The sequence below is a fragment of the Oncorhynchus nerka genome, linkage group LG8 (assembly GCF_034236695.1).
Source record: "Oncorhynchus nerka isolate Pitt River linkage group LG8, Oner_Uvic_2.0, whole genome shotgun sequence".
NCBI lineage: Eukaryota > Metazoa > Chordata > Actinopteri > Salmoniformes > Salmonidae > Oncorhynchus > Oncorhynchus nerka.
The window spans coordinates 26,896,493-26,919,329 of NC_088403.1; the positions used below are offsets into that span (position 1 = coordinate 26,896,493).

Below are 22,837 nucleotides of genomic sequence, written 5' to 3' on the forward strand. Positions count from 1 at the left end.
AGGTCTGTCATCTTACTCCAAGCTCAGCATTATTTTGGACGCATTGTTCTATGTCATTGTTTTACTGAAATTCAAAACTGTTATTTGAACTATCAAGGTCAAATATCTCCAGATGCAAACACACCTGCGTCCTATTTTTCTGTTCATTCCTCGTGTTATTATTTTTCTATTGTTGGAAAGTAAGTAAGAATCTCACTGCTTGTCTACACCCGTTGTTCACGAAGCATGTGACAAATGACATTTTATTAAATAACAGAGCAGCATTTATAGAGGGCAGCCCAAAAATATCTGCCAATCAAGAGTGAGGTTTAAGACGCAGATACAAAACTGTCACGGTTATGTAGGGTCGAGAGTAGACTCAAGCGTCAACTCTAGAAATGCAACATCTAAAAGGAAGTGACATGCCAGCAAAAGCACTGTACATCACCACTGTACATTTTAATTTAATTTAATTGTACCTTTATTTAACCAGGCAAGTCAGTTAAGAACGCATTCTTATTTTCAATGACTGCCTGGGAACAGTGGGTTAACTGCCTGTTCAGGGGCAGAACGACAGATTTGTACCTTGTCAGCTCAGGTGTTTGAACTCGCTTGAACTCGCAACCTTCCGGTTACTTGTCCAACGCTCTAACCACTAGGCTACCCTGCCGCCCCATGTACATCATTACTCTGCTACTGTCCGTTGACTGTGGGTGGGAGATGCCCACGGAGGCTACTACCAGTGGCACTGTGCAGATGTCTTCCATTCTGTCAGTGCGAGGCAGGCTGCGAGGACGCGGGCACCATTTCAACTGGTCCTCAGTGTCTTGGCTAAGGTAGTGGGAACAGTTTTTTATTAACTATGTGTGAGATTCCCCAGACAGACGGTCTTTACCAAGTTTTACATGTACTCTAAAGTATGTACTGTGAAGTATGTTGAGAAGGAATAGGTGGATTGGAGATATTCTATCTGCCCCTCATTCTCCTTCTCTGAGAGAAAGATGATTGGCAAAGGGCCAATAGAAGAAAAATGATATAGAAGAACAGAAAATAACAGAATAGAGAAGACGACAGAAGAACATAACATTTCAATGCATGTCATTCCAAACCACATTTAAGTACGAGTATTGAGAGAGCCTGTGGCACATAAGGTGGGTGTTTTAGGTCTTGCAGAGCTCACTTCAGTAACTGTAAAAAGACGCGAAACATTTTCAGGTGTTGCCTGGGAAAATTACAGTTTATTTCTCTGTTGACAGCATTATATTGGTAGTGAAATTGAAACAGAACAGAGTACCGGTAACTACTGTCTAAACCAATTGTTCTAAAACAAGGTGAGTCACATATTTCCATGTCAGGCAAATATTATCACCAATGAGTCAATGGCCTTTTTCAGGTTTTTCCCCCAGAATACCTCAACTCAGCACACTCTTCAAACCACCCGTCTTATCGTGGTTTCAGAACGTGTGGTCTCTGAAGCTTACAAGATGACTGTACTAATGACAGGGTGAAGGGTCTTTGCCGCCACCTATTGGCTAAACCCAGTAATGGCCTATGAATGTCCAACGTATCCAGCATAAACAAGACCTCTAAACATAAACACACCACACCAAATATACTTAAACAAATCCATATAATTGCACATAAACAATGACCCATTACCCATCATTTTAAAGTGAAAATCATCAAGATAAATGACATCCCCAATGCTACATGAAGACAACAACCCCTCCACTAGGTAGTTCACCCTGCAGTGAGTGCACCTTGTGTTTGGTCCTTGATTCCTACGGTCTCCAGTCTCCACTCTTTATCCATTTAGCTCCGTCAGCCTGAGGACCACTCCTGTTGCTTTCCCTCTGGGGTTTGTCTGTAGAGCAGCATATATGCTGTGTCTTCTCTGTTAACAAAGGATAAGACACCTGTCAACTGATGCCGCCCCCCCCCAGAATTGATCATGTATATTACTGAGAGATGTCGCCATTCTAAAGATAAGTAATTGTGTGTTAAAACCTTACCTTTGACTTCCTCCATAGGTGTTCTGTACTTCCTTCCAGCTAACCTGTGTTTGTGCAAATGTTGTTACTTTTAATGATACCAAAGAAAGGTATAGGCGTAATACAAACTTGCTGGGTGGTGTAAACATTCTTCCGCTCATTTTCTCTTACCTGCCGTACAGAATTATCATTAGCGTAGTACCAGCTTTGGTTCTTGTGACGAACGTATGCTGTGTAGTGTCCAAACATGGCAACGCCGGAGTGCACTATGACTGCACACAAACTGTACTGGCTGTCACTCTGAAAGAACGAACAAATACAATTTGATGTCTGTCAGTAAAGCTGTACTATTTCCCTCCAATTATGTTGTGAAAAAATGTAATTGTGTTTGTAGGTCCATGTGTAATTTGTTTATGAGCATAATGTAGTATATTAGCATACCTCAAACAAATATGGTAAACATATGCCTATCTACCTGTACATAACGTTCTGACAGTGCCTCTGCTGCCAAGATCTCAGAAATGTTCAGGGTTTCTGGGAAGGTGACTTTGTAGTGTAGTTTCCTGGTGTAACCACGGGAATTACGGAATCTCTTCAGGTGAAGACACAAGACAGGGGGCAGGGAGATGAGTTTGAAGCCCTGCATAAGAAAGAACAAAATGGAGTAATTCAGTGAACAGGCAAATCACAACAGTCTCTACAATGGAACATCATTTCAGTTATAAAGAGCTGACCTGTTGGGATGGCTTCTTTTCTCCACACCTTTCACAGTAGCACTTATCTCCATCCCTTAGCTCCTGACGCTCGAAGAAGAACCGTATGCAGTCCTCCTGGAAGACCACAGAATAGGAAAGACACAGAGACTTTTAAACAAACCACATCCTCCCTTTGACAGCTATCAAGAAAGGGCAATGTAACATTCAGGGCTAAGTACATTGAATAGAATCCCAATATAAGAGAAAACTCAAGCCAAGTTTTAGGGAACCCTCACCAGGGAGTCATGGCTCTCCCTTATGTGCATGGGGAGGCTGAGTAGAAAGCTGGTCCCAGTTTCGATGTGTTTACATTCTAGACACTGAAGGTATGTCTCCATGGTAACCTTGTACAGAGACTGAATCTCCTGAGCCTGGGGATGGAGAACACAGGCAGAGAAACTTCCTATCGTATCATCTCCAACATGCTTTTTGTTGGATGTCCCTGTTGTTATTTGTTAGTTGATCTAATATTATGTCATTTTAAGTAGTACATACTAAGACCTTGTCACTCATCTGTTGTTGGATAAGGTTTAGAATGGAGAGGAATACCTCATCTGCATCCTGCTGAACATAGACTGAGAAACACATTCTTGTCAATGTTAAAGTTGCAGACAGAAAAATTATATTCTTTATAATCCATAAATGTTGTTGCTTTTTCTCTCCATGTAATGTCACGTAGACTATTCATACAGCAGATGTCATTTCTGTCCAGGCAGTGCAGGAAGTCTCGATGAGGAGCAGGCTGGGATTGGTCACTCTGCATGGCTAGTAGCGCCTTCCTCAGATACAGAGGGACACTCTCCTTGTCAACTGGGTTCCACCTAAGAACATAGCATTCCAAGCACTCAATGCTTTCCCACAAGCAGCCTGATAACTACCAGTAAGCTAACTAATGTCTTTGTTACATGTTGATTCTTAATAGCAAAGTATTGTAACCTGCCACCTGGCTTACCCTTCTAGCAGATCTACCAGTTCCCAGGTGGCAGAGAAGGACTGCAGCAGAGCGTTCACACAGCATGACAGGCCATAGTTCCTCAGACCTCTTAGGCCTATGGGCATCAATATGATCAGAACAACATAGCTGCATGCCTCAATTCTATCCAGACAGTTAAGTAATAATAATAATGTCTCACAGGAGGTTGGTGGCACCTTCATTTGGGGTGGACCGGCTTATGGTAATAGCTGGAGCAGAATCAGTGGAATGGTATCAAATACATCAAACCTATGGTTTCCATGTGTTTGATGCCATTCCATTCACTCAGCAGCCTTCTGTGCTTGTGTCCATATTGATCAATGCAAAGTGTGTGGTGTAAATTGCAGTGATGCTACTGCTGATTATGGTCAGAATTTCTTCCTGACCATGTGATCTGAACAGGCAAAACTCAGGACCCTATAGCGCCTCACGCCTCAGTAGGGTTCAGTTATAGGGAAAAGTGTGAAACAGGTCCCGTGATCAGGGAAAAATAACCAGCCCATTGGCTTGTTTCAGAATCTACTTTCCATCATATGCATTCAATCCAAGCCCATACCTTGTGACCTACTCCCGATAGGTAGACTCCAACTACGGCCGCACATTGAGAACATTATTCGTGACATCATGGCTATCGTTTTAGCTGATCTATTGCTGGACTACTGTTGTTGAGTTAAGAAGTCCAAGGGGTCCACCTCCCTGTGAGTGAAATACAAATTAATAACTGGATCGTCATCATACATTCTTACATAGCTGAGTTTACTCAACTTTGAGAAACTCGTCTAACATTAGAGGTGCATTTTTTTGTGAATCCAAAACACTGCATATAGCATAATATGTATTTATTTTCAGCAACTATTTCACTTACTTTATCAATCTCATTGACGACCCACAGCCTTGGGGGAAAAAAATCATATGGAAAAGACGCGACTTGACGCGACTACCGCAGCATCACTTTCACTTTCTATTTCTGGCAAACTTTAGGTAAAAACGAAACTAACGAAAATGAGTCCATGATATCGCCATCTGCCGGCCTTTGGGCTAAGTGCCATTCATTTCTACCGATTTCTATCTTATCTTATTGTTGGGCTTTGTTGAGGTCGCCACATACAGTATTTTAAAACAGCATTGAGTGTCATTTGCCTGTAAAGTTCCATGTCAGGACTATAAAGTAGTTGACAGCGACAGTTTACACAAAATGACCTTCTGTTATGTAAAAGGTTGTCCACATAGTTCTAGACAGCTGTGTACGCAACAATTTTAAATCAGCATGGAGGCAACCTTGCGCAGCAAGAGAAAATATGGGACTTATTATGGGACAAGATACATAACTATTGATGGGGACCTCCCGCAGAGCGGTACAGTATGAAACCCACATAGTTGGTTGGATGACATTCCCTAGTGACAAACCTGATCAAACTGTAATTTATTCCATGGAGAATGAGGATGAAGCTCCCAGGCGTTGAGGTTTTCATGTCAGGGGCGTCATTTCCTAATCCTAGGGTTAGCCAGCTAACCATAGTCCTAAAACTAGCTAACCGGGCAAACAGTCAGCCCTATAATACAGCTAAACTGGATTAGCCTTTTAATTGGGATTGGAATGATTTTAGTTGCCAATTTTAAATGGTTGAGCTAGGTAGGATATGGTGACTGCCATACTCTGCCATACCCAAATGACACCCTACTTCACAGGTCCAAAACGTTGGTCCCAGACCCGAACGAGGACAATCAGACCCGGATCCAAACGGATCCGGTCATTTAAAATAAAAAAGTGACCAGACCCGAATGGATACAATGACAAGTCCGATTTTTGGACCCGGTCACTTGTTTTTTTAATTTTTTTTTTACCAATGATGATAAACCCTAAATTGCTGATATTTGTCTTGCCCAATGAGAGGTTTTGAAGCCACCGTCCGCCATATTGGTACTCCTCAGCAGGAGCAGTCCTCATAGACGGGTTGGATGTTTAGCAACAAAATCGATATATGCGCAACTATGGGGCAAAACAGATGGGGTTATCTTAGATGGTCGACAACATGTTAACTCTATTATTTCTCCAAATGTTTAATGGAAACATAAATATATTTGCATAATGAGCACTTGTTGTCTCTCAAATACATCGTAACAGTTGTTGATTGGCTTGCTAGTGAATTTTTGCCATATTAGCACTGACATAAAATCAGTCCCCAAAAAATCTAAACAAGACATGGTATCAAGCACAAGATAAAACTAGCTGAAACGAGCCATCTACAATTCCCCACACGGCAACTTCTTGTAATTGTTAACAGCTATCTCACCGTTTAGAATCATAAAAAAGCACAGCTTCCGTCCACATCAATGCTCGTGCATTATTTATGTGACGTTGTCAGCCAACCCATCATTACAATTACAATCACTTGGTTTAATTTCATTCTTGGCGCATAACTTTACACTTACATTGTGGTGTGTTCATGAATAAAGTGCTACTTTAATGAGCAAAAATATACTTTTCAAAATGTTTACAAAATTGTGTTTAATGCAAAGAATACAGATGGATTATATTTAAAAAATGAAGGAAACCCCTAATTATGCAAACATTCAACTAATGCACAGCAGCAGATACTGTAAATGTACTGTACTATAAATGTATAAAGCTTATAATGTACACAACTACTTCATGTTGTGAGGTTCGCTATTTGCCATTATTTAATAAAGTGTGCAAAGCTATCATCAAGGCAAATGCTGGCTACTTTGAAGATTCTCAAATATACATTATATATATATATTTTTTAACACTTTTTGGGTTACTACATGATCCCATGTGTTATTTCATAGTTTTGATATATTCACTATTATTCTACAATGTAGAAAATAGTTTTTTTTTATCCCTGGAATGAGTAGGTGTGTTCAAACTTTTGACTGGTACTGTATATTTTTATGTAGCTATCCCACTTCGCGGAGAGTAGTTACGGTATCGGTACCTAATAATTTGGTCACTGGATCTGATACCTTGTATTAGAAACAATACTGAAGCTTCTGACAATTGTGGGAGCAAAATTGCAAGATTATGTTATAATTCTGTAATTGCATCAACTGGCTGTTTTATGGAACAGAATAGAGGGTTCTTATAACTCTACTGTGTCTGTGTGAACTGAAAGTGAGCCTCTGGGGGATTTAACACTGACAGGAGATTTATGATGTCTTTGGATGACACCGCATTCCAGAGTTAATGTTTCTGTACTGGGGTACCAGGGGGAGATGGCTCCAGTATGGAGCTGGGGGGCCAGACCCTGGTCTCTACACAGTTTTTACAGCAGATACTGTCTGTGAATTACAAGTATCTTTCATACAAATCTTTACATTGTGGCCCATTCCATACATCTGTTGTTTACCATGTATACTGAAGGAGGATGGACTTTGCTATAAAATGCTGTAACTGAAACAAGCTTGTTCAGTTCTTAGTGATCACCTCCAGGGGTGATTACCGACCAGCTCCATTACTGCACTAATTAAATAATAAAGTTTGATTGTTTTGAAGAAATCTAAGCCTCTCCTTTTGATTACAATAATTTTACCACACAATTTACTACTGGAGAATACAGGTGACCACATGTCTTATTCAAATATCATTGTTGTTGACAATTTATGTAACCAAAATTATTCACAGTTGTCTTCTCATTTCCATATAATCTGTCACGGTCCTGCCCCCCTATAGGGCATAAGCCAACATCTCTCCTTATCGCTGTCTGCTAATACACTCAAATCATGTTCAAACAACATTTGAATATCTTTTTCCTTTTCTAACCATGGATGAGGCTTTCCTCCAGAACTTATAGGCAACCTTTTACCACTATCTTCATACACTCTACTGCCTCAATGTCGCTGTGGCTGGGACTTTTGTCCCTCTTACAGATCTCAGAGGGGAATACCCCCACTAGGGACCTATCCTACATGGAACCTACCCTACACCATATAAACTCAGTAAACTCAAGTCCCTTTTTCAGGACCCTGTCTTTCAAAGATAATTCGTAAAAATCCAAATAACTTCACAGATCTTCATTGTAAAGGGTTTAAACGCTGTTTACCATGCTTGTTCAAAGAACCATAAACAATTAATGAACATGCACCTGTGGAACGGTCATTAAGACACTAACAGCTTACAGACGATAGGCAATTAAGGTCACAGTTATGAAAACTTAGGACACTAAAGAGGCCTTTCTACTGACTCTGAAAAACACCAAAAGAAAGATGCCCAGGTCCCTGCTCATCTGCGTGAACATGCCTTTGGCATGCTGCAAGATGTGGCCAGGGCAATAAATTGCAATGTCCGTACTGTGAGATGCCTAAGACAGCGCTACAGGGAGACATGACGGATATCTGATCGTCCTTGCAGTAACAACACCTGCACAAGATTGGTACATCCGAACATCACACCTGCGGGACAGGTACAGGAAGGCAACAACTGCCCGAGTTACACCAGGAACGCACAATACCTCCATTAGTGCTCAGACTGTCCGCAATAGGCTGAAAGAGGCTGGACTGAGGGCTTGTAGGCTTGTTGTAAGGCAGGTCCTCACCAGACATCACCGGCAACTACGTCACCTATGGGCTCAAACCCACCGTTGCTGGACCAGACAGGACTGGCAAAAAGTGCTCTTCACTGACGAGTCACGGTTTTGTCTCACCAGGGGTGATGGTCCGATTCACGTTTATCGTCGAAGGAATGAGCATTACATCGTGGCCTGTACTCTGGAGCGGGATTGATTTGGAGGTGGAGGGTCCGTCATGGTCTGGGGCGGTGTGTCACAGCATCATCAGACTGAGCTTGTTGTTATTACAATCTCTTACAGGGAAGACATCCTTCTCCCTCATGTGGTACCCTTCCTGCAGGCTCATCCTGACATGACCCTCCAGCATGACAATGCCACCAGCCATACTGCTCGTTCTGTGCGTGATTTCCTGCAAGACAGGAATGTCAGTGTTCTGCCATGGCCAGCGAAAAGCCCGGATCTCAATCCCATTGAGCACATCTGGGACCTGTTGATTCGGAGGGTGAGGGCTAGGGCCATTCCCCCCAGAAATGCCCGGGAACTTGCAGGTGCCTTGGTGGAAGAGTAGGGTAACATCTCACAGCAAGAACTGCCAAATCTGGTGGAGTCCATGAGGAGGAGATGCACTGCAGTACTTAATGCAGCTGGTGGCCACACCAGATACTGACTGTTACTTTTGATTTTGAACCCCCCCCCCCCCCTTGTTCAGGGACACATTATTCCATGTCTGATAGTCACATGTCAGTGGAACTTGTTCAGTTTATATCTCAGTCGTTGAATCTTGTTATGTTCATACAAATATTTACACGTTGTTTGCTGAAAATAAACGCAGTTGACAGTGAGAGGACGTTTCTTTTCTTGCTGAGTTTACTTACAACCGTTCGTTACACAATGGGCCTACTGAATAAACTCAGGTTTTCTCGGTCCAATTCTCAACTCCCCAAGATTTCAGAATGAGTGGTAACAGGTGTAGGAACTGTGCCTACCATATTTCTGGTACCGGCTACTGTTTCACTGATTCGGACTCTAGTTCAACTGTAAATAGTGGTGAACCCTGCTCGCAGCGCCAACTGTTAGCTTCTAAATAAACAGAGTAAAAACTCACGGACGAGTAGTAAAGCTCAAACCAAGTTTATTCACCCAATGGTTCAAACAGCTGAAAGACAAAGACATATTTACACTGGTATTTAAACCCTCCTCCTATGCCGAGTCTCCTCCCTACACATCTGGACAGCCAATAGATCACCGTTGCTAGACAGGACTTCAGTGATTCCTGTTCTTTCTCACTTCATCTGACTTGATTTCGTCCCAAATTCCTCACTTCTCCCCAACTCACGTGTGCCTTGTTGACTTGTACCAGACTGTGGCCCTTCTCCTTTCCATAGGATACCTGATGTCTAACCATAACATGTTCTGACAGAATGTAAACGTTCTGCATTCCCTTCCTCAGTGACATGAATAAGGATATTTCATATTTTAAGTCAGAACCCATCAATGCAAAGAAAACAGACTGATTACATTCATAAAATGATTGAAACCCGTAACTGTTGAACTGATGCACTTGTTGTTATTACAATCTCTTACAGGGAAGACATCCTTCTCCCTCATGTGGTCTTGCACATCTAGTAATCATAGTAAGGTGCATCCCAAGATTAGCTGTAATTTGTCAAACACATTTAACAGAGTGCTAAATCCATTTCTCTAATTCAAGAAAGCATAAGTTTTTGCCTCAGTTTAATATCAAAGGGTTCACACCTCACAGTCAGCCTCAACTAATGACACATGAGTTGTCAGATTTAGGTGCAGGGGTTGGTGCTGGTCTGTATTTTGGTGCTGGTCTAGGTGTTGGAGCAGGTACAGGTACAGGAGCTGGACGGTAGTATTGCTGGTAGTCTTGCGACCATGCGTCGTCATCACCATAATGGATGAGGTACTCTGGGTACACCTGGTGCTTCTCAAACACCACAAAGATGGAGGGGTTGCTGACGTCATCCACACAGCTGTCGTAGAAGATGGTGTCCCCTCCGTCCTTCGAGGGGGGGCGGAGGTAGTGGGAGTGCCCTTCGGTGTAATCTCCCACCAACACACGACAGACAAACATGGACCTCATATTTGATTGGCCAGTGTAGCTGTTGGAGTATTTGGCATCCCTGGCAAAGTAACTCCCTGAAATTGGATGTTAGGAGATGAAGGGGTAAGCAGTAATCATTAATCACAGGAAAATATATTATATCAATGATATATCATCTCGCTTTATGTTAATAATGAGAAAGAAATGTAATAGCACAAGCACATGACACAGCTCACCTTTCCCATAGGCTGTTCCGTTTAGTCCACAGATCCGCCAGTCAAAGTTGTTAAGGCAGATGGCATGGAGGTATTTGGAGTCTGTGCCATGGAAAAGCTGTTTCTCCGTCACATTCCTCCCTCTGTTGTTCTTCTTCATGAGATCCCTTTGCCTTGCAATCAGAATAATAAAAAATAAATACCTTTGCCTTGCAATCAGAATTACACAAATACATCTCTTTGCCTTTCAATCAGTGTATGTCCTCTAGAAGCACTGTAGATAGTGTGCAGAATGTATTGGAAATTTAAAAAATGTATTTCTTTTGAGATGATATTTGTGACAGAAAGTTAGTCGAGAGAGAGAATGCTTGTATAATGTGCAATTATGGTTTGGCCACCATTGTAAATAAGAATTTGTTCTTAAAACTGACTTGAAAAAAAAAAAAGATATATATATATATATATATATACATACACAAATACATTTAAAAAAAATATCAGCAAAAAATATGAAAAAATAAATCTATTCTAGACCAATCAATAACTCAGGTGATTGTCAGTTGAAAGTGTATGTAGTCTTAGGGAACGTACCACTGAAAGACTTCCCAAAGGGCTTTGTTCTGAATCCTCTCGATTTGGCGGATGCTGAAGCCTCTCATGGTCTTCTGAAAAAACCCTTGAATCTCCTTAAACTCCACTGACAAGCACGGAAGGTCGACTCTCTAATAGGGACATGATGGGAGAGAGAGAAACTGTCATAATACACCATTAGCCTACCATGTAGGGACAGATTGGAGCAGTTATTTGCCCAGGAACAAAACAAACAGCCATCTCCATTGGTCTAAATAGCAGGTTCCTTGCATCTGGTATGTACTGTATATAATACCTTGTATCCTGTTTCAGGAGTTTGTGCCTTGTCCCAGTGTCCTGGTAAAGCTCTGAAATTTGAGTGATTGATCGGAGCCCTTTTGCTGAAATGTAGAAGAACAATAAATATTTTCCTTGGTTCCCCGACTTCCTAGTTAATAACATTTACATGATTAGTTTAATCACGTAATAACAATTACAGAGAATTAATTTGATAAAATAACAGTCTTCACTTTAATGATGCCAAAGACACGACATCTGACACCATTTTAATCAGGAGAATCTCCTCTTTGTAATGATCTAAGGCTGGGCAGCGAGCTCTGCTGTCATCAAACGCTAGTCTTTAAAATGTCAGAAATCACACATTACTGTTGGAACGAGGCTGTTTCTCTATGGGGAAATTGTACAAGGACATGACATGTCTGTCAACTTCCCCAAATATCTCACAATGTGTATATTTAGATTTTTTTCACATCGGACATATTTTTTTTATCAGGAGAATCTCCTCTTTTTAATGATGCACCAAGTCTGGGCAGCGAGCTCTGCGGTCACCGATCGCTACACCAGAAATAGTCCTAAGTTAACATTTTTCCCTACTTCCTTGTTAGATTTAAGCACACTTGACATTGAGTTGTTATTTATCAGTTTTGTCCTAAGTACAGATTGTAGTTGTAAAATCCCGTTGTCATCATCAACTAAACCACCCCCACAGATTATCAGAGGACGCTGATCGGTCCGGCCATACGGTGGAGGGAGAGGGATGTGCTCAAATGGTCTTAATCTGGTTGTTGACAGACTGTATCCGTGTGGCGAAACAGAATGTAAGCTTGCGTGATCAGGATGGTTCGTACGAGGCTATAGTGCTACGGCAAAAATCAAAACGTGCACCCGGTCAGCTACTCCTCTTCTATAGACTAACTTTCAAGGCAAGAGAACACACGAGGAGCCTAGTGGTGAAGTGAGTGAACAATCCCCAGGAGAGTCATTTATAGATCAAATTGATCCATACAAAAAACATTTACAGCTTTATCTTACCTGGTTTTGATAGTTTGTGCATCAGCTGAAGAGACAAACACAGGCCGTCTTCTCACAACCTTCTTGGTGTTGTACTGCTTGTTTGTTTGAATCATGTCTGAAAAGGAACAGAGCTGTTGTAACAACAGACAGTTCACTTTACATTCAGATGTCATTCCTTGCCATAGTGATCATCCAGAACTATCTCAATTTGTCACATACAGTAGTAGCTGTAAGAATCACTGCATATCTGTTCGTAATATACTATGTATGGTGTATATGGTTTTAAGGCTGCAGTTGGTTTATCTTGGATATCATGTCATTTGTGCTCACCTGGGAAACTGAGTTCATAGGTCTGTGACCCCGCGGTGAACTCCATCACAGCCTTGTTGTCTTCCTGGAACCTCTTCTCCAGGTCTTCACTGGTGATGGTGGCTGCCCTGTGTCCACTGATCTGTAGGGCAAGACAGAAAACATGGGGGTTATGCATTGTTAGCATAATTGTGATTCAAAGAGGGACTGAACTCTGTCCTATTCAACCATCACTATTCAACAGTGCTCGTCGTCACTCACCGCTGATGCGTACTGGATCCAGTTTCCAAACTGATCCTCCCAGAACCAGGCCCACTCTGTGGTGAGGATGAATATAGGCTGTAGCACAGAGGAGACGGTGGAGAGACGCCGGGCTTTGTTCAGGCCGCAGGTCATCGTATCGAAACACACAGGCTGGACTCCACGACTAGGCAAGAGAGAATAAAAGACAGCGAACAATCAGCAATCACAATAGGAGAAGCTGTATATCACACTAACTAGAAGCGTATACGGCATTAACATCTCATCGTATTAGCAACTAGCAACATTTGCCCACCATTGACCAAGTGGCCTACGTGTTACTGTCCATTCAAGTTCATTCTTCTTAAAGGTAGAGCCCACCTGTATGTCTTTGCTGGGTCGCAATAGTCCTTCTCAATCACCTCGTTGTCTTGTAGAGCTGTCCAGTTTAGTCCCTCCTTCACCTCCCATTGGTAGGGCATGGTAGAGTGGGCTTTAAAGCACTTATCTGAAATATGAGTAAAGTTAGGTGTTGAAGTCTTATGTTTATTAAGCTGATTATTGATTATTCTTAAAATGATGCTTTGAAAATGCTGTCTTACCACCGTGTATGCAACTGCCCTTGATGAAGTACATACATATTTCAGATTTATCTGAAAAAGAGAACAGGATATTTCATTTACCAAGGCCAATAGAATCAACATCTATACATTTTGATAGCTTGTGACTGGGAATGTTCATCATTCATCGGCTCTTAATGCCAGTTAATAACCATGTAAATACACTGTAACTGAGCACATGAAATAGTTTCTGCTAAATTTTAGGTTAATTTAAACAAGAAATCCACAATTAAGCTACGTATTGATTCTTGTCATCAATTATGGGCTATGACTGCATGACCACCATGCTATGTGCAGTAGCCTAGTGGTTAGAGCGTTGGGCCAGTAACCGAAAGTTTGCCGCATCAAATCCCAGAGCTGACAAGGTACACATCTGTCGTTCTGCACCTGAGCAAGGCAGTTAACCCCCATTTCAGTTGAATGCATTCAGTTGTACAACTGACTAGGTATCCCCCTTTCCTCTTGCCATTACCATGACGAGGTCTGTTGGACCGCTGGCTTATGTTAACGGTGGCAATAGCAGCATCATGCTCAATCTCTTGGAGTGCCCTGAATATGGCAAGCATAGGAGTGGGGAATAGGGGTGCTGGAGTTGCTGCAGCACCCTCCAAAAATATATAATTAGCCTACTCCTGTCTGTATAGACATGTATAAAAGCATTCTAAATAATACACCAAAGAGACGCCATTTGGGCAGCAAGCGCACCAAATATCCAACTGCTTGTTGCGTTGTGGCCATAGAAATAGAATCAATGGAAGGGTCTTGGAACCTCTGACCCTGGCAATTTGTCTGGTAAACTCATGAGTACATTCAAGATGGCTGCCAGTCCTGACTTCAATGGACACAACCGTTCTATGGATTCTATTTCTATCATTGCGGTTGTCAGCGAAGGGCAGCTATAGGCCTTTTGTAAATGTCTAAATACAATCGCGGGAAAAATGTAGTTTGAAAAGAAAATGCCTCTTGTTGAAAAGAGAAGACGAATCTGTCTGCAGATGCTACCAAATGTTTTCTCAACAACTCCCAATATTAAGCGAACAGCACATTTTTTTTTATTGGCACAAGCGAATCGGCCATCACCGGTGAGTAGCCTACTATTCATGCCTTCTTTAACAATGGGTAAGCCAGTGCCAATGGATATTTTATTTAGCAGCCTATACTCTTGCCCAGGTTCTCTTAAACAATGAGTTGGGCCCCAAAGTGGGCCCTTGTCATGTGAGAGGTGGGTTGCTGTTATGAGAATGCATCTATAATCACACACTATTTCTTCTAACACCTACAAGATATTAGGACATAGCATTAGGTTCCACTAAATGCTATGTTCTCATAAATTATACAAACTCACTTTATTTAATGACTATTTAATGACTTATGACATGCTAATAACAGTGTAGCCCTTATCGTGACTCGGTGGGCCTCTGTTAGACTTGTTACTTGTGTTAGCAGTTGCATTAGCTTTACCTCTTTGATGTTGCCCCTTGCCTTGCTTGGCATGGTCTTGCTTTTGCAACCACTCCCTGTTCATGTACACAGACTTCAGGGAGGCAATGAGCTCGTTGGGCACCCCTCTGTCCTGCAGGATTTTTAATGGGTGGGGTTCGTAGAAATCATGGCACCTGGGACAGTTGCAGCTACCCCTGAGATACATCTCACAGATGTGGAGCCTCTTGCATGTCTCGCCATCCTGGCATTTGCCATACTCTCCAACACCGTTGTTGTAGTTGTGGCACACCTAGCAGAAGGAAAATGTTTGTATGAGAAAAAAATACACACAAACACACATGCATGCACGCACACACACACACACATGCATGTAGGAGTACACACACACAATATTCTGGGATATTCCATTTATATTTCTACACACTACAGCACAAGACTGGAGGAACATGAACTTAATTTAGATCATGATCACTAAACACAACGCCTTAACCAGACAGAGCATACTTTAGCAAAGGGGCCTACTGCAGTGTTACGTACTGGTGGTAAGATAAAGCCATCATTCTGAAGCAGCAGGGTGCACAGCTCAGATCTGTTCAGTTCCTCCAGTCCGTGTTCTTTCAGGACTCTGCTGTTGTCCCCCGAAGTCAGGTCATGGTTGAAGCGACATCCTCCTCTGTTGTCAAAAGGAAACATTTTCTTGATACACCCTTCCATCACACTGGGCACAAACTGGTTGAATCAGCGTTATTTGTCAATGTATTGTAACGTGAAATCTACGTGGAAAATACACTGAGTGTGCAAAACATTAGGAACACCTTCCAAATATTGAGTTGCACCCCCTTTTGCCCTCAGAACAGCCTCAATTTGTCAGGACATGGACTCTACAAGGTGTCGACAGCGTTCCACAGGGATGCTGGCCAACATTGACTCCAATGCTTCACACAGTTGTGTCAAGTTGGCTGGATGTCCTGTGGGTGGTGGACGATTCTTTTTTCTTTCTTTTTACCCCCTTTTTCTCATGATATCCAAATTATGATCCAATTCCAATCTTGTCTCATCGCTGCAACTCCCCAACGGGCTCGGGAGAGGCGAAAGACGAGTCATGTGTCCTCCGCAACATGACCCGCCAAACGGCGTTCCTTAACACTCGCCCGCTTAACCCGGAAGACAGCCGCACCAATGTGTAGGAGGAAACACCGTTCAACTGACGACCGAAGTCAGTCTGCAGGCAGCTGGCCCGCCTGTCACATCTGCTCCGGCAATGCCCTCTACTGCTCATCCTGTGTCTCCTTGACCTGCCGCCACTCCCCCAGTACTCTCTCCATCTCCATTGCTGTGTGTGTGTGTGTGTGTGTGTGTGTGTGTGCGATTGTGTGGGCGGAGACAGGTGTGCTGGAGTCAGAGAAGATCCCCACCAGCTGCAACCTGTTCCAGAATCAAGAACTCTATAAATACTCAGCCCTGCCACTTCCACGCTGCCAGATCGTAATCTCTGATCAGTCAGTCTACGTTTCTAGCCGTTTGTTACTATTCAGATCCTGTTATCCTGTTGTGCCTGTTTTCCTTTCCGCTACAGTCCTGCCCGCTCTGACTCTGGTCCCTGTATCCAGTCCCACTTCTTGTCATCCTTCTACTCGGTCCTGGATTCCCCACTCTACTACTCCCTTGGATTCCCCTCCGGACCTGCTTATCCTGTCTCAACCCTTCACGCCTCAGCCTCCGCACCTGGTTTCTAGCAACCCGCCCGAGCTTCCCCTAACCTCCAATCCATCTCCCCCTGTGTTTCAATAAATACCTTGGTTACTTCCTCCCAGTCTCCTCGTCTGGGTCTGCTCTTGTGTTCCCCTGTTCCACTCCACATAACACCGCCACAGAGTCGCTAGAGCACCTGGCCAAACCCTCCCATAACCAGGACAATGCTGGGCCAATTGTGCACCGACCTATGGGACTCCCGGTCACAACCGGTTGTGACACAGCCTGGGATCGCCCGAGTCTGTAGTGACACCTCATAGACCGCTGCGCCACTCGGGAGGCGGTGGACCATTCTTGATACACACGGGAAACTGTTGAGCATAAAAAAACCCAGCAGCGTTGCAGTTCTTGACACATTCAAACCGGTGCACCTGGCACCAACTACCATGCCCCGTTCACAGGCACTTTAATCTTATGTGTCAAGCCCATTCACCCTCTGAATGTCACACATACACAATCCATGTCTCGAGGCTTAAAAATCCTTCTTTAACCTGTCTCCTCCCCCCCTTCATCTACACTGATTGAAGTGGGTTTGACAAGTCAATAAGGGATCATAGCTTTCACCTGGATTCACCTTGTCAGTCTATGTCATGGAAAAAGCAGGTGACCCTAATGTTTTGTACACTCAGTGTACATGTTACGATATTGTGTCTACATATAGGTGAAGGAGTCAAGCGCAGGAGAGCAGAGATGTCTGAGTAGCGTTTTTTAATAGGCAAGTCCACAAAAACATATAGGTCAGGTACAATACCAAAATAAACGCTCTCGACAAAAGAGAAACCAGTTACTCACAGAAGAAGGAAAACAAAAGGCTCCTAGAACTTATACACACTCGGTATATTATGTGAAAATAAACAGGCACAAACTAAACAAGCAACATAATATGAATAATCCCGCACAAACCTAAGCAGTCAACAGGGGTAATTATACATCACAGAAATGAAAGCAAATGAAACCAGGTGTGAAAGAACCAGACAAAACTAACAGAAAAAGAAAAAGGATCGTTGATGGCTAGTAGGCCGGCGACGCCGACCGCTGAGCACCGCCCAAACAGGGAGAGGAACCACCTTCGGTGGAAGTCGTGACAGTACATTTGATTTGAAACGTTTCTGAGGGTGAAATTTCCATATAGACAAAGCTTGTATAAAATATGTTGAATTTGTACCTTTGAAATCATGTCAGATCTTCAACGTTATATCCAATATCAGATTTTAAAAAACAGACTGGGCAGCATCTCCTACTGGATAATTGATTTACAGCTCCCCTTTGGTCTCCCAAACAGGATTTTAACCAAGCCCAGCCCTGATATTTGTCACTGACTACAACCAATGTGCTATTGTGAGAATTATTATTAAGAGAATTAATAACCAAATAGATTTACTGTTGCTATCGAAGTCATTCCAAAGTGCGGTTGCAGCAGCTCTTCGCAAGCACAGCGCTGTTTATGACTTCAAGTCTATCAGCCTAATGACTGGTGTAACCAATGTGAAATGGCTAGCTAGTTAGCTGGGTGTGCGCTAATACTGTTTCAAACGTCACTCGCTTTTAGATTTGGAGTAGTTATTCCCCTTGTGCTGCAAGGGCCGCGGCTTTTGTGGAGCCATGGGTAACGATGCTTCGAGTGTGGCTGATGTCGATGTGTTCCTGGTTCGAGCCCAGGTAGGGGCGAGGGGGACGGAAGCTATACTGTTACACTGGCAATACTATAGTGCCTATAAGAACACCCAATATTCAAAGGTATATGAAATACAAATGGTATAGAGAGAAATAGTCCTATAAATACTATATTAACTACAACCTAAAACCTCTTACCTTGGAATATTGAAGTCTCATGTTAAAAGGAACCACCAACTTTCATATGTTCTCAAGTTCTGAGCAAGGAACTTAAACGTTAGCTTTTTTACATGGCACATATTTTACATGGCACATATTACTTTCTTCTCCAACACTTTGATTTTGCATTATTTAAACCAAATTGAACATGTTTCATTGTTTATTTGAGGCTAAATTGATTTTATTGATGTTTTATATTAAGTTAAAATAAGTGTTAATCCAGTATTCTTGTAATTGCCATTATTACAAATAAAAAATAAAATAAAAATTGGCAGATTAATTGGTATTGGCTTTTTTGGTCCTCCAATAATCGGTATTGGTATCGGTATCGGCGTTGAAAAATCATAGTCGGTCGACCTCTAGCTAAAAGAGCAAGGATTTCATTGTTACTAATGCCAATTCTAAAGTATAGTTTTAACAGTCATGTACTAATGTGGCGCGCACAGCAACAGGCAGCCAACAGGCAGCCAATTAATAACCAAAACCCCTACTTTAATCTTGAAATACAACTGTGAGTTTATTCTCGAACTATAGACACTTTGTTCTCGAAATATTTTCACTTTAATCTCGAAATATTGCCACTTTATTCTTAAAATGTAATTTTGACTTTCTCAAAATATTGCCACTTTATTCATGAAATGTATATTTTCAAAGTACTATCCGTGCAAATCAAAGTGCCACCACCCATCACCATTTTTGTTTCTCTTCACTTGGCCCTAAAACTAGGCTACAGATTATATTGTTTTCCTGGGTTAGGCCCAACATGTTATCTAATTGCAAATACCTAATAGAGCCCCACAGTGGAGGTGTCATTATACCCCCCCAAAAAACTAGCGGTCAAACAGGGAAATGATTCTTCCAACATTCCTTTTTCCCATATGGAGTTTTAGAAACACTTAAAATAAGGGCTGTGTTTTGTGTCGGCTCACCCTAGGGTGACGTTTTGATAACCATGTAAATCTCTCTCAGAGAAGGTGACTTTTATCAATATATTTGGCCCTATTTACTCTCATATTCGAAAATGCTAATTAGCTTCAAAGTAGACATCATACAGGACTACAAATCCCAGCAAACTCCTGCACATCATCTCTAGCTGACACCTTTGCGAACAGGTATTGTGTCAATTTAAAACTTACACAAGACAGTTCACAGAATTGTCAATTTAAAAGAAATGTAGCCAATGTATTCGTTAGTAAATTTAGCTAACATTAGATAGTTAATTCAGAGATTCTTACCTTTGCCTCGATTCGGCAGTCTCGTCCAGATCATCATAGCATTTGTAGTTCCTTATGATAGCCAAGTTAGCAGCTAATTAGCATTTCATTTAGGGGGGGTAAATACAGGGGAATATATTGATAAAAGTCACCTTGTCCTAGAGAGATTTACATGGTTATCAAAATGTCACACCAGGGTAAGCCTACACAGAACACAGCCCTTATTTTAAATGTTTCTAAAATCCCCTATAGGAAAAATGTATGGTGGAAATTTCACTGTGACCTGTTACTGACTATCAGTCAGTGAGCAGGTTGTTACTGAGTGAGTGGTGGGAAGAGGTGCTTGTGTGTGTTGAGAGCACTAGTTGAGAGAGCACTGCAGCAGGCAGCTGAGTCATGGTGACAGAGCAGCACACGCACACATTGTGACAACTTTTTACCAGTTGTAGGTAGGTTATTTAGATTAGTCATTATGGAGACACCTATTTCCAAATCTTTTTCCATAAAACATATTCATGTGCAAGAAGTGAAATGACGGAGACAAAGCATTGGAAAACGACTTTAGGCACACTAGAGTGCTTTAGATTGTTGGTTTAACGTAAACTGCATTCTAATGTTTACTTTTCTTAGGGAAAACCAAATCAAGCAAAGGGTTTTACGCATGCGCAGTTCTTGGGTCTCGAGTGCTGTGCAAGTGGAAATTTGAAATGGAAGTTATGGAATTCCCCTACGTGCTTCTGTTATAGGACAACGTGACATTAAATGTGGAGAATGATAGATATATTTGTATATGTTGGCCATCAAGTAGGCTATTAATTTATATGCCATTTGATACAATAAATACGTTGAAATTACGATATCACTTGAGTCATTGCAAATCAATTTGTGCCACTTGTGTTGCCTACCTGGAGCTGAAAAACATATTTAATAAATAGCCTATAACGTCAGTTTGTTGTTGTAGCCTTGTGTTATTATGCAATTATTAATGGCAATGTTAAGTTAATTAAATTGGAAGTTATCAATTGTGATCATGGTCACAGCTCAATGTCAGTTTCATTGTGGACTTTCCCAGAAATTAGATGTAGGTGGCCTATCAGGGGCTATGGGCTACCTGCATCTAGTTCAGCAAACCATGGCAAAGTTGAATTGCAATTATAAACCCTGATTTTAGAAAAAGGAGTTTATTGGATAAATGTGGCAACTCCTCTCTTGCTGTAAAAAAAAACTACTGCGGGGCTAGATAGATCTCAGGCCGTGTGGGTTGGTTTTGAGGGGTCATTTGTTAAAAGTATTAGCTACACCTGGCAACCCTGGTGGTTCTCTATATACACCAATAACGCCATAAAGCAGGGTTCCCAACTGGCAGCAACGGTTGTTGTTTATTGGCTCCCCAAAGTTTTCTGAGCAAAAAAAACAAATATATATATATATTTTTTATTATTTGTTTATTTTTTTACATAAAAGACTAATAACACCAGCAGATCAGCTCCAAATGATTTTAATTTCAGAAATCTGTTCCCAAGTATTCCCACGCATAATAGGAGAGACACTTGATCGTCTACAAATGTGTGGGATACTTGCGGTCAATTTGCAGCAAAAATATTGGTAATTATGATCCCTGCCATAAAGCAAAGGGAAAGGCTATGTGCCAAAAGTTCCCCAGAGCGGGCCTTGTGGTTAAAATAACGTTACTAACAAACGATTATAACAACAGTAACACAATTGCGAAGAATTGAAGTTCCATACCTTCTCCGACTGAACGGGCAATCTCCAAGCAGGAATCGTTTACAAAAATGTAAATTTCGGCATCCCTGGCAATCGCTGGATCTGCACAGTCGAACTCCAGTCCTGGCTAACACCCTTTGCTCTTCGTCAAAAACAACAAAACAAAATTTAGCTTGATTCGTAATTACATCCCGCACCGAGACGGGCAAGTCACTGTAAAAATTCGCATCTAATTCATCGACGTTCATTGATCCATGGTTAGCACAAATAAGTTTAGTTATGGTCGATTCCGTCATTTCTTCAACCGGTTAAACAACGTTATATTCTTTCCAATTGGTTCGGAACACTAACAGGAACACTATGTGTTTAGAAGGGAGCTGGTGAGTGAATCGAAACTGAAACTTAGCATAACCTTTATGATCTTTCCTTCTTCTGCAAATGCAATGAAGCCTTCATATTGCACAAAATAATTAGCAAGATCTTGACACTAGCCAATGTGTTATATACTATTTATATAAATAGGCCTGGAATCTTCATCATTGGAACGTAAATATGGAGGTCTTACAGTGTTCCCTGTCTACTGTAAAAAATACCAACTATGCCCAGTAGATGTCAGATGCATCCCATCCAAACTCTAGGCCTAGGGAAAATTTATGTCAGTCAAATCACTTTGAGTGATCAGAATTTTTTGACATGTCATTGTCAATATATTGCCATGAATTTCTTGTAATGTCCATCCTTTACATGTCTGAATCATTTTTATAGTGTAATGCTGCATACTACGTGAGTGTAAGTGGAGGTTGCGGAGGGAAGGATGACTCATAATAATATCTGGAATGGAATCACACATGTGGTTGTGGTTGATACCATTCTATTGACTCCATTCCAGCCATTATTATGAGCCATCCTCCCCTCAGCAGCCTCCACTGGTGATTGTGCTGCTGTTACCATATGCCAGGGAGTTACACACCACACTCACGGCTGCACAGCAGGATTGAAACCCTCTCATATTACGTTGGTGGTAGAGGTGGGATTGCCCCTGTTGCCTGGCTTATGTTGTAAGTGTACTATTGAGTGCCGTTTTGGGCTTCATGCAAAAGTACACATAGGGAGAGTAGGGCCAATTAGCCGATATTAAGCATATAATATCCTACATCAGTGGTACTCAACTCTTACCCTACGCGGTTCGGAGTCTTCTGGTTTTCAGTCTGCTGGGTTTTTTCTACCTAATAATTAATTCCCAGGTCTAAATTAGTTTATTTGTTTTATTTAACCAGGCAAGTCAGTTAAGAACAAATGATTATTTA

At 41.8% G+C, this 22,837-nt stretch overlaps 2 protein-coding genes across 3 annotated transcripts; both read right to left on the minus strand.

Moving 5' to 3' along the window:
- Window positions 1–1,187: 1,187 nt before the first annotated feature.
- LOC115133054 (ubl carboxyl-terminal hydrolase 18-like) lies at window positions 1,188–4,670 on the minus strand. 2 transcript variants are annotated; one of them, XM_029665886.2, is made up of 11 exons: window positions 4,564–4,670; window positions 4,255–4,394; window positions 3,678–3,774; window positions 3,416–3,546; window positions 3,227–3,300; window positions 2,962–3,096; window positions 2,705–2,800; window positions 2,446–2,610; window positions 2,142–2,270; window positions 1,992–2,035; window positions 1,188–1,873 (listed from the first exon to the last, which is right to left on the minus strand). In XM_029665886.2, exons 2-11 carry the CDS (start codon window positions 4,322–4,324, stop codon window positions 1,801–1,803), a joined length of 1,014 nt encoding a protein of 337 aa, XP_029521746.1. In that variant the 5' UTR covers window positions 4,325–4,394; window positions 4,564–4,670; the 3' UTR covers window positions 1,188–1,800. The 2 variants fall into 2 exon arrangements, with proteins under 2 accessions (XP_029521746.1, XP_029521745.1); XM_029665885.2 differs by having other exon boundaries at window positions 3,221–3,300.
- Window positions 4,671–9,339: 4,669 nt separating this feature from the next.
- si:ch73-252i11.1 (uncharacterized protein LOC553517 homolog) lies at window positions 9,340–22,059 on the minus strand. Its single transcript, XM_029665887.2, has 12 exons — window positions 21,552–22,059; window positions 15,544–15,679; window positions 15,025–15,295; window positions 13,546–13,596; window positions 13,325–13,451; window positions 12,965–13,130; window positions 12,725–12,845; window positions 12,413–12,509; window positions 11,397–11,481; window positions 11,102–11,232; window positions 10,532–10,683; window positions 9,340–10,390 (listed from the first exon to the last, which is right to left on the minus strand). Exons 1-12 carry the CDS (start codon window positions 21,824–21,826, stop codon window positions 9,993–9,995), a joined length of 2,010 nt encoding a protein of 669 aa, XP_029521747.2. The 5' UTR covers window positions 21,827–22,059; the 3' UTR covers window positions 9,340–9,992.
- Window positions 22,060–22,837: the final 778 nt, after the last annotated feature.